We start from the raw sequence: 12,437 nt of genomic DNA on the forward strand, positions 1-12,437 counted from the left end.
ACTGTGATGTGCATGTCCTCTGAGATATCACAAACTGGATTGTGTGAGCTGATTTTTGTGGTTGGTGTGTCGAAGATGTAGGTGGAATTTCAGTGCATTTCAACTCTATAATTCCATAAATAATAGAAAGATACAGAAAACAGAGTATAAATTATTTGGGGGTGTGGAATAACCTGCTGGTTGGGGGGGATTATGTGATGGCTGTCAAATCTTTCTATCTGATTCTTTCAGACACTTGGGAAAACTGACTGCACAGCTAAACCCAACGTTGCCACACCTTCGCACAGGGTCAGCATGACCTGGAACACCCACCTAAAACCCCCTTACAGTGACATTTGCATGCTGCGGTGAAACCTGGAAGCATCGGACTTCTGTTTCCATTTACGTCCTGTACATCCAGGTTTTACTGCTGCATGATAAGCAGTAACTTATCATGCAAGATAACTTATCATGATAAGCATGATAAGTACCTGTTTTGTACTTGAGTGAACGTGAAGTGTATTCGTGTAGCAGTAGGTTAGAGGGAGAATCGGCAACAGATGCAGGGTGGAAGGCACCTTGAATCCGCAATCCCCTTGGATCCCTCACAATCTGCTGCTGATGCAACCTGGTGCATTTGACGGCATGGATGGGCCATTGCTGCCTCCACAGATCCAGAGGTCAGGAATTGCAATAGGGAATGGATTGCAGTAGAAATATAATTTATCTTTCTTGTAATGAATCTATGGGAATGTTTGAACGCAGAATTAGAGAACATCGCTTCTTCAGTTACTACATGTTACTCAAGACACATGTAATTTGAGCTAAAAACCATTCAAATATGCTTTACTTAGCCCACATTCTTGTATGTCTGTCTTGCAAAGGCACACAGAAAATCATCCAGGAATAATAACAAAAGGAGACTTAAGGCATTCTTTCTTAACATTGGAAAAGTTTAGGACAAAGACAAGAAGGAATACTGGTAATGGTGTGATTTTCATAAAAAGGTGGGGATAACCTAACACTTAACAAAAGGAGAAGGATGGAGTGAACTGGACAAAGGACTATTCTTTGGAAAATGCTACACAAATAATAAAAATTGGAGTCTGGGAAAGAAGCCCAGTCATATACCTTGCCACCAGCACCGATGCAGCCGTGCCAAAAAGGCAGTGTGTGCTGCATCCTATGGTGGGGAGTGATCCAAGGCAAATGGAAGGTCAATAAAAATATGTTTTACTTATCTCTGCATCAGTCCTGGAGCCACCTGTCTCTTTGGACATAGGCCACCTATTTCCCAGGAGGGAAAAGGGGCGGGGATAAGGGGGGGTAAGATCCAGGGTGCATTACTGCTGTCAGATCCACCCCATCTTAGCATGTTAGTAGGGAGAAGGAGTATCCTGACGTGCTAGTTTTCTGCACAGAGCTGTTTTTTCTTGGGGAAAATTCAAACATGAAATCCTTACACTTGTGGCCTAAAATGGTACAGCTCAAGAAAGATTTCTTTGACTTCTGTTGAACGGGTGAACATCAGCATAGTCAGAGGCTACAGATGATTCTCCACATGGTTACAGGCACTATGCTTTAAATTTTTAAGTGAACGTTTTGTGGTGTTTTTTTTTAAAAAACCCGTAACCTTTCTTTAAGATCAGGATGCTTTTCTGAATGTGCCATTAGGCTGATTGTGGTCATTGGTCTGAATTTTTTTTTTTTTTTGTGGGAAAGGGGATATGTAAAATAGTATTTGCTGATCTGTAAATTGCTCCCCCTTCCATGGAGCCATTTCATTTCATTGAGGAACGTGTATTTCCACAGCAGTGTGGTTTGTTCTTTCATCTGGAAACCAATCTATTCCCTCTCCCAGGTAAGGTACTGTAACCTTGGCTGGTCGCTGCTGGCTGCTGATGTTGATGGGGATGGAAATAGCGATCTGGTGGTTGGCTCTCCTTATGCACCTGGCAGAGGAAAGCAAAGAGGATTTGTGGCTTCGTTTTATTCGTTTTTCAACAGGAGTAGCCAAGGTGACATTTGCTGAGGGAATTTATTTCTGAAATTACATATAGCTTATTTTTTATGCCTGTGGCTTTTGAGCTCCTTTTCAAATCTTCCATTAAAAGAAACCAGAATAATAATCTTAATCCTTCTCCATATTTATGTCTACTACTGTCAAAAATAACCACAGATGATACGTTTAACGCAGATGAACATGAGATCCTACCTGAATTAATGCAAAAAATTGGTATACAGTATACCTGTCAGAGTGATCTCCAGCCTTATATATAGAAGAGACAAAGCGAACAGTTCTTTGTGGGAGCTTGTGAAGTTCCTTGTCTGCAAGGGTTTCCACATTCACTTCAGCAAAGGGCCTGTTCTAGGTGCACAAAAGGATGAGTGCATAGAGCTGTCCCTTTCTGTCACACACACAAGATTTTCATTTGTGTATCATGTGCTGTACAAAGACCATTCTGTAAGATTGTATTATTTGATGTTGAATCAGACTCATTGTGAGTTCAGCAGTTGAATCCGAGAATGAATTCAAAGCAAGATATTACGGTTTATCCTTCCAAGAATGTTGACTGCTTTCATTATATTTATTTATTAAATTAAAGCATGAAAGACATATTGTGCTGGTACAATAATAAAACATTAACCCATTCTCACAGGGCTAACAGAACTTCTTGGGTGTAGAATAAGGAAGGACAGGCAGACCAATCCTATCCTCAGCAGCTCCACCGGGTGCAGCAGCGCCAAAATGGCTACCGTTGCATCCAGTGGTACCACTGGGGCTGCAGGAAGTCTCCTTGGGGGAAGGGGACTTTTGTCCCCTTCCTCTGAGAAAAGACCCAGATGCCACAATGGGGCTTCTTCAGTCTGTGCCAGCTATTTTGCCACCGCAGACTTGAGAGCCTCCGTGTTGGACTTTGCAGCCCAACATGGAGGATAGGATGTGACAGAGCAGGGCTCTGCCAGTCTTTCCCCCTCCTGCCCCAGTTCGTCCCTCTGCCCTGCACTCCTCCCACTCTGGAATGCCTTCCCCCACCCCCAAGGCTCTCATTGCCACCTGGTGCTCTTACTGTATTCCAGGCAACATCTGTCTGGTACTGGGCTCAGCACCAACTGGCACTGGGCCTGGGCCGGCACTCCTCACTGGGTATTGTGGACTTGCCTTATGGCACGTTTGCGATGTCCAGCACCAGTGCTGAAGCTCAGCACTGGCGCTGGAACGTAAGAAGATTAGGCCCTAAGGCTGTTGTTGTTTACAATATATTGAATAGAAGAAGATGGTGTTGTTCTACAGAGACTTCCATATAAAAGAAGGGACTTGAGTTTCTGTTTCATATGGTGCATTGAAAAGAAAGTGAATAGTGGAAATGACATTGCACATTTTAGTAGCTGGAATAGGGAGGGATGAAAGGAAGAGGAGAGCAAGGAAGAGTGAATACTAGGATATAAGTAGCAGAGATTTTGAAAGGTCTGGTTCTGGCATTTAAAGATCTGGAAAGGCTTTGACAAGACAATAGATTGTAAATCTCATAGGGAAAACTACTACTACTACTACTACTACTAATTAATAATAATGATAATAATGATAATAATAATAATAGTATTTATATACCGCTTTTCAACCTAAAAGTTCACAAAGCAGTTTACAGAGAAAAATCAAATAATCTATGGCTCCCTGTCCCAAAAGAGCTCACAATCTAAAAAGATGCAAAAGAAAACCAGCAGACAGCCACTAGAAAAGACACTTCTGGGGTGAGGTGGGTGAGTTACTCTCTGCCTGCTAAAAAGAGGAGCACCCACTTGAAAAAGTGCCTCTTACCCAGTTAGCAGGAAAACTACCAAGTCCCTTTTCAGGGGAATAAAGCGGATCAAATTCCAACTACCATTTATTGAAGTCTCTTACAGTACATAATTTTATGCTCAGTTGTAGAAGTCATATAACCATTTAGATTTAATATTCTGGGCTTTCTCTGCAGGAGACCTGGGGCCAAAATGGGTCTAAATTTTCACCCTTGTATGGCTCCCTATCTAATGTTTTAAAAAATCACAATACAGTAAGGTGATATCAGCTGGCACCACTGCAAATTTCCTGACCATTTGAGAGTGCCTTATTGACTGCTGTAAAATCCCAAATATCTGCTTTATTGTGCATGTAGCACAGCTGAGTGTTTACATATATGCAGGGAATTTACATCTATTGGCACATTAATATACTAGAAAAATAATTGGCTTATTGCTAGAATTACCTAACTTGAATTCAAAATGGAGGAGAAAAAAGTATATAGTATTGGTAAAAAGCTCTCTATTTTGGGTTTTCGGCCTTGTTGGGGTCTGAACCAACTGCTGTCTTGCAAGATCACAGGAGCCAGGTGCAAAGGTAGATGGAAGGACACAGGCTAACCACCGACTTCCCTGCCTGCCTCATCCTTACCTGGGTGTAAACTGGGACAGTAGTTTTTGCTGCTAGCACCAAAGGTGAATAAGATCTAGACAGAAGAAGCTGGCCTTAGGGAAATCTCCCTCTCCAAATCTGGGGGACAGCCCTCGAAATCCCTGGGAGTCTCTTTAAAAGCCTGACTGTAGCAAAGGTGGATGGTCTAGGGAGACGGGACAACTAGAACAGAGAACAGGCACATGAACCTGTAAAATAAAATAGTTTATCAGAAGAGTAATATGTGTTTGAGAATCAGTACCATATGTTATCCTAATCTTAATGTTTCTGGTTTAATCTGTCAGGCCTCTTGTTTGTATCAGATGCTAACTGGATGGTGGAAGGAGAAAGAGATTATGCCTGGTTTGGATCATCACTCAGCAGTATCCAGTTTCAGAATATGACCTTGTTGCTTATCGGCAGTCCTTCCTGGAAAAGCTGTGCAGGGTATATGGCACTTTAATAGCCTGTATGTGATCATATTGATGGGCATTCACAATTTGCACTATTTCTCTGTAATTAACCTATGTAATATACTAATGTTATTTCTCAAAACTTGTGCATTAATATCCATGCTGCTTACTAACAGGCAGGTGAAGTTCTTGCTGTCCAAATATCACTTTCTTTCCTGCATGCATCCATATTGTATAGATGATGATTTAAAACAAGTTTAAGCGGCACAAGGCCTGTAAGCAGTGTCCTGTCCTCAGGTTTTTTCCCCCCAGCCTGCATAGCTGGCATATGATGGCTTGTCTACAATGTGGACATTCTGTGAAGAAAACTTGGGAACTGGATGCCTCCTAGTGCCTGCCTAGTTTAAAGCAACCTTCCTCTCCGCGCATTCTGCAATATCTCTTCTAAAAAGAAGATACCCCTCCAGTTTGGGGCCAAGGTATATAAAGGTCCTCCTTATCAGCTGCCCTATCCCCTAAAGGTCATTGGGGAGGGCCCTCCTGGGTGTTCTATCCCTGGTTCAGGCTAGGTTTGCGGCCACAAGAGGTAAGGCCTTCTCTGTGCCAGAACTACAACTTTAGAACTCCTTCTGTTTTGAATTACTTCTGTCGTCCTCTCTGTTAGACTTGCGACAGGGGCTTAAGACTTTTCTCTTTCATTTGGCTGACCCACCGTAGGTGTTTCTTTTGCTTTGGTGGTTGTTTAGTTTTTCTCTAAGTTGTTTTCTGCTGGTAAGGATGATACAGTGCTCTGCTGGTGTTCTTATTGTTTTTGTTGCATTTATTGTTTTTCCGGCTGTGTGTTTTTTGCTGCCTGCTTTTATTGATTACATCTGTATTTTTTTTAATGCTTGAGATTTAATTGTATTGTTGTGAGCCACCCTGTGCATCTCATTGCTGGGAGGAAAAGTGAGATAAAAATGTTTTGAAATAAATAAGGTGTACAGATAAGGCCAAACATCAACAAGTATATACTATAGCTGTTCAAGATTGCAGTAGCTAGAGTACCAAGACCACGTTTGCATTTGATTTAGAAGTACCATTCATTTAATTTTCTTGAATTTGCCCTGAATACAAGGTGGCAACAATATTTTCTTTCACCCTTATCTTCAACCCTGAAAAATTCGTTAGTGTTGTTCTGTTTTCATTTTACACATGGAAATCTGGGCTTGGAAGGCAGCAACTGATTCAGGAAAGCATTCACCTTTTGAATTAATGAGTAAGCACTCTTGCAATTGTGTGCCAAAAATGGAGGTTCTGAATCAATAGAATTGGTTTGATAACATTTTATTTTGATGTGCTATCCCTTGCAAGGGCCTCTCTTGTGCTGTTGCTCTCTCATCAATGTGCTTCTTCTAATGTTTTAATGATCACCATCATGTGCTCCAGCAGAGGCTGCTATTTCTCACAAGATACCCAGCAGAGTGTTGGAAAGGTATATGGCTATTTCCCACCAAGCACACAAAGCTGGTTTGCTTTAACTGGACACCAGGTAGGTCTTTCTGGCATGTTTAAAACAGCAAATATAAAATATGTGAGGAATATTCAACTTTATGGGGCTTACCTTTTTTTTTGTTTTTTTGTTTAAATAACGCATAGGATATGGGGAGACTTGGTTCCTCTCTGGCAACTGGTTTCCTTTCTGTAAAAGGAACCCCTAGGCAAGTGTTGGTAGTTGGGGCACCAACAGAAGGTATGTGATGCCGATTCTGTAATGTTTCTGTGCAGTGGTCTTGGCCTTATCTTGGCAGTATGCCTTTTATATGAACTGGAATCCTCCTAGGCGAAGGGTCTACAGCTAAGCCTCTGGACATTTTGCTGGGGGTTATTCCCATTGAACCTAATGTGTCTTACACTGAGCAGACATGCATAAGATTGCACTGTTAATCATAACTAGTAGTATGTTTATTTTATAAAGTACTTTTGCTGTACTTTGCTGAAGCAGAAGATCTTGGTGCCACTTTCATAAATCAGTTTGGAGGATTCATGTCCCTTGTACTTGGGTCTCCTTACAGCATTTATAGAGGAAGTCATGCAGACACACTTTCCTCTGTCCTATTAATCGCACACTGCTGTTTTTGACATTCCTAGTATTTTAAATTCATCACAACTAGAAATTTTCACCACAGATGCCTTGTCTTGTGAAGAGAATAATCCTATATTCTGAACGGTGGAGAACTGTAAAGGATCCCAGCACAAAGCCAGCGTTTGGAAAAGCCAAACCTTCATCCAGGGGTCCTGTAGCATATAGGATTATCCTGTTGTGTTCCCCCACTCTTTCCCCAACAGCACTCTCCTGCATGTAGAGCGCTACGGTTGTGGGAGGGCTGTACATCCCAAGTGTGAAAGATTGGATCAGGCCCACATTTTGTATATTGCAAACTTCTTTACAGAGTCACAACATTGGTCCACTTAACCTAATGCTCTCCACTTGTGACTGATCAATTTCCCAAGTCTTTCCCAGCCCTACTCCCTGAGATCCTTCAGTGCCAGAGATCTTATATATGCCGAGGGTGAACTGTACTCCACTGCTGAGCTATGGTCCCTCCATTCAAATCTGGTGTTACCTCTAGATAAGGAAATACCACTTCACTGAAATGCCCACTTGTTGATATCAATTAACCATCTCCCCAGAATGGTGCTATGACTCTGTCACTTTGCTTGGTTTCCTCTAGACAGCACATCTAGGGTTGCATTTTTATCCTCCATGCTGCACCAAGCAGGAAGTACTTCGATCTATGGTTTGACAGACAGCGCCAAGCCTTTTCTCCTCAGCACATTTCGCGGGGACAGAAAATACTCGCGCTTTGGAGGAGATGTGCACTTACGTGATCTGAACAATGATGGACTCGGTAAAAACACAATTCTATCATGTTTTATTATGGCTGCTTCTAAAATTACTAGGTGCAATATTCTAAATTTTAAAAGACAGAAATGCTTGCCCACAGCTTTACAATCTAACACTAACATGATAGGGTAAGGGAAGGTGCCAAGAAGTGCTAAGGGATACAATTCTGGACCAAAAATTTTAACACTTAAAACTTTGTAGAAAAAAAATGCTTAGGAAAATGTAGAAAAATGCAGCTTAGGAAAGTTTGTTTTTAACAAGTTGTTAAAAAAGCAGTGAAATGACATATCAAGAGACAGAGGGCGCAATCCTTACCCATTATGTCAGTGCTTTCCAGAACTGACATAAGGGCAATGCAGCTCTGAGGTCAGGGAACAAACATTCCCTTACTTTGAGGAGGCCTCGGTGCGTGACACCCAACTGCAGGATGCAGCACATGTCCCATTGGCACTGCTACGCCAGTGCTGGAAAGCACTGACATAAGAGGTTAGGATTGCACCCAAAGACGTCCAACACACAGAGAGAGGCAAAAATAAAAATGTGCTCCTAATCTAGTACCCAAATATATTACCTAAATGTTTGCATTGTCGTAAGGTGTATTTTAGTTGTGACCTTGGCTTTTGTAAAAAGCTTTGTAGTGTTGAGGAAAACTCAAAAGGAGATGTGACTCCAATTTACTGAAAAACTCTTGTGAGATTTTTGTTTCTAAATAATGTTATGCAGGGTGACCTGCTACCAGTCAAGAGAGGTGGTCAGCAGAGACAAAGAAAAACAGGAAGCTATATAGCATTTTATATGGCTTTTCATCTGCTAAATGTCCAATAAAGCATACAGGAAAACATGATAAATTTTTTATTAATAGGATTGTATTTATTAATAAATTTATTAATAAACAATTAATTGTTTATTAATAGAATTAATAAAAAATTAATAAGGAGTGTATTAGCCTCATTAGCACTTTTCTATTAGTATATCAGTATCTGTAAAATGTTGTTACAGTACTGTTGCAACTCACTACTGGCAGAAAGCCTCATCTTACTGCTGTATGAGGCTTTCTGCCAGTAGTGGGTTGCAATACAACATAATGAGGTTTTCTTACATAGCTCTTTTCCAAAAATTCCCCGCCATTCACTTTTCTAGCCCTTTAATGGTTATTGAGATGGGGAAATCTCAAAGACTATGGTCCCCTTCCCTTTTTTGTTGTTTCTTTTTCCTGTATTTAGCAAAAACAAAGCTAAAACTATTTTGTTAATAGAAAAAGCCTCTTGCTTTTAGGTTTCTAGGCCCACAGTTAGAAAATTGTCTTAACCCTTGTTTTTCTCTCACACTACTAAAGAATAAATCATTACAAGACAGAAGAAAATCACCTTTTCTCAATGAGGAGAATTACTAATACTGCAAATATTTTAGTTCATCTTAGGTGAAATGAAAGACTGATTGAGGAACTATAATTTCATGCCATCCATGATCTTCAACACTCCATAGATACCTACTGTCCACCACACCACATTTTATTAAGCCTGAAATTCTGTATGCTCTAAATCACCTGGGAGTAAGTTATGTTAAACACGGTAGGGCTTACTTCTAAATAGACATGTATAGGATTATTCTGTGTTTGAAGAGACAAACTATTTTGTGATAAATATGCAGATCCCAACACCTTGGTTCCTATTCAGTTATATTTCTGCACAATAACTAATGAGCTGAAATGAGGTTCAAAAGTTCCATCCAGATAGTTCAATGTGGTCCCAAATTAGCATCTTAGATCCGGACACAGTGTGAGCAAAAATCTGCTTCTGGATGAGGATCTGTTTTGCTAGATTGTGGGGTACTTTTGTGAATTCTTGGAGAGTGACTTCTGCATTTGACATTTAAGGATTGCGTTGCTAGGCCCTGTGTATCTCAAATGACTAGAAATATTTGCATGAGTAAGTAATTCTACTTTCAGTATAATTTAATTATTTTCTGCCTGATTTAGAGTCCTCTAACTCAAGAATCCTGCAGTCCAGTAAGTGACATTTGGTCATTTTGTATCTGCCTATGTTCAAATAGTCTTTAATAGCCATGGGTTTTTCCATACATAGTGTAACACAACTGGTATCATGTATATCCTATCCTATCCAATCCAAAATAATTTTCTGTACATCGCATAATGCACATGTCTTCCTTTGTTATGAATGGTTGCAGATGAGATCATTATGACATCGCCTCTTCAAACTGAAGGCATAATGGCTGGGATGTCTGGAGAACAGGTTGCACGTGTTTATATATATAGTGGAAACCAGACTGTGTCGGGTAATGTGACAGACCAGTGCAAGTCATGGACTTCTCCTTGTCCTGAAGACTGGGTAAGAAAACAATACAGCAACAACAGAAGATACCATTTTGAGTTGGGGTGTAGATTTTTAAAAGTTATGCTCAAATAATTTTTATATAAAGGGTGAACCAAAAGTAGGTGGACAGTAGGTGGAATAGGGTTATCATTTACTGTCCACCTACTTTTGGTTCACCCTATATATTGAGAACTGTGTTTTACTGTTCCCATTTAGCAGTTTCTGCGCTTTGGCATCATAGATGCTGGCTGTTAAGTTATTTTATAACTTTATAAACTTCCTTTTATATAATCACCAGTGCAAGGACCAGCTGCGTTTTTATCAATTTATACACCTTTTTAAAAAAGTTGTAAAAACATTAGTCTTAGCTACAGCAACCTCTTCTTTTTCTCTCCTTTTCAGGCACAATATGTTATAATTTCTCCTGAGGTGAGCAACCAAAACCTGTAGGAATATCATGGTATTTAAAGAAAATGCGGGTAAAACCAATAGCAAAAAAGGGGTCCCTCTAAATTTAAATTGTAAGAATTTTTAACACATTGTGTTAAAATTGTGACGATCTAGAAAAGCTGACATGGGATCTCTTAGAATAACAAGCATCTGTGGGTTCAAAACACAATTTAAAAGATTTATATACCGCTTTCCCAAAGCTCAAAGCAGTGTACAATGAAACAATAAAATTAAAAACATAAATATACAATAGAATAAGAACAATTAAAAACAATACTGGAGTGGGTAAAAACGGTCTAAGAATAGCAATGCAACCATTAAATCAGCACGAAGTAAACCTATACATGTTGATTTTAAAAAAGGGATCTCTACGGTCCCTCTCCCTTAGAGATGAATTTACTGTCCTCAGCCAGTCAGCCAACTCATCACCACCAGAGGCCAATTGTACTGGGCAAGGACCAAGAAAACGAGCAGTATTCCTGAGAAAATCCTGTCCACATCCTTCCCCAATCATGATAACCCACAGCACAACTTCCAATACAATCTCATATCTAGGACAGCTCTTACTTGTCCAATCACATAACATAAGGGCTCCAACCTTCTCCCAGACTTCTGCTCTCACAAGGGCTGTAGGAAACAGGATGCACCTTCAACCAGCTTTCCAGATTTGTCCCTGAGGAAATGTTCCCTTGTCAGATGTAATTCAATGGGGAATCCATTGGCTCAATGGTTTTCAAACTCTCCGGGAGTTTGAAAACCGCTCTAAGTTTCTGCAGGGGGGGGGGAGGCAGCGGGGGTGGTGGAGCGATCCCCAGGATTACACAGCTCAGGGGCCTATAGGGGCTTGGATGCACTTACCCGAGCCTCCTGCAACCCCCCGGGGGTGTGGGGAGCCCTGCGCGACCTTCTGCGCTCCACTTTCACTTCTGAAGCTGTAGGGAGCCCTGCAGAAGGTCATACAGGGCTCCCCACACCCCCGGGAGGTTGCAGGAGGCTCGGGTAAGTGCACCCAAGCCCCTGCAGTCCCCTGAGCCTCCTCCCTGCCCCCGCCTCTTAAGGGGGCAGAGGCCAGGGCCCATAGGCTGGGGCATTGTAATGCCCCAGTCTGAAAAGCCTTGCATTAGATCAACAGGATCCAGTTGCACTGATTTATGAAGGGTATCTTGTGATTTCAGCTCTAGTGTCTGTTAAGACCTGTGGAGAAAACAAAGGGTGTCGCTTCCTCTGAAGATCAAATGGGACAATAGAAAGGGTGACTCGGAGATACCAACCAAAATTTCATTTTGGGAAAATTATGATCAGTTTCTAAGCACATTTATTATACTGAACTCGGTGAAATTCGTGACTAAGTAAACATGTCAAGAACCAGTCTAGAACTGTTCAAAGAACTGGTAGTTTCCCCAAAGGCCAAACTAACTAAAAACCTAAACTGTTTTCTTTGTTTATGGCATGTATTTATTTAACATGGCCTTTTATTTAACATAGCCTGGGACGGTTTTGTCAGCAAGCATCTTTTGGTGGTGCTCTTGCCTATTGCCCACTGTCACTAGGATTGCACTGGCCAATCAACCACAGAGAAGGGGGGATGGGACACAATGGCCTTACCTTTAGGTCTAAAGTTGGACTAGATATCTTTGGTCTGTTACACCAGTGTAAATATCTATGGGGGGGGAAAAAAAACAAGCATTTCTTCATTTCTTTAAAAGGATTTCTGTATTAATGATTGAAAATTCATGATGCTTAATAGGCTTTTATTACTATTACAGGAAAGAGCAAGATTTGGGAGTGCGGTGACTACAGTAAAATCGGGATCAAAGGTAACAAGTATTGCTTGTTTTTGCTTGTTAAAAAACAAGCTTGGTTGCTAGCTATCTGTTTCCCTATTTATGAGATATTAAAGAAAAAACTCAGTGGCCACCTAGAGGACTTACATGGCCTCAGCA

At 40.9% G+C, this 12,437-nt stretch overlaps 1 protein-coding gene across 1 annotated transcript in view; it reads left to right on the top strand.

Moving 5' to 3' along the window:
- The window catches only part of GPLD1 (glycosylphosphatidylinositol specific phospholipase D1), a 38,158-nt gene that overhangs the window by 24,083 nt on the left and 1,638 nt on the right, over positions 1-12,437 (top strand). Inside the window, exons 18-25 of the mRNA XM_066624452.1 lie at positions 1,841-1,997; positions 4,717-4,858; positions 6,256-6,355; positions 6,463-6,556; positions 7,539-7,715; positions 9,899-10,059; positions 10,447-10,473; positions 12,261-12,311. Coding sequence (XP_066480549.1) covers positions 1,841-1,997; positions 4,717-4,858; positions 6,256-6,355; positions 6,463-6,556; positions 7,539-7,715; positions 9,899-10,059; positions 10,447-10,473; positions 12,261-12,311 — 909 coding nt within the window. The remainder of the gene's footprint in view (positions 1-1,840; positions 1,998-4,716; positions 4,859-6,255; positions 6,356-6,462; positions 6,557-7,538; positions 7,716-9,898; positions 10,060-10,446; positions 10,474-12,260; positions 12,312-12,437) is intronic.

This window comes from Tiliqua scincoides, chromosome 4, assembly GCF_035046505.1.
Source record: "Tiliqua scincoides isolate rTilSci1 chromosome 4, rTilSci1.hap2, whole genome shotgun sequence".
Taxonomy (NCBI): Eukaryota; Metazoa; Chordata; class Lepidosauria; order Squamata; family Scincidae; genus Tiliqua; species Tiliqua scincoides.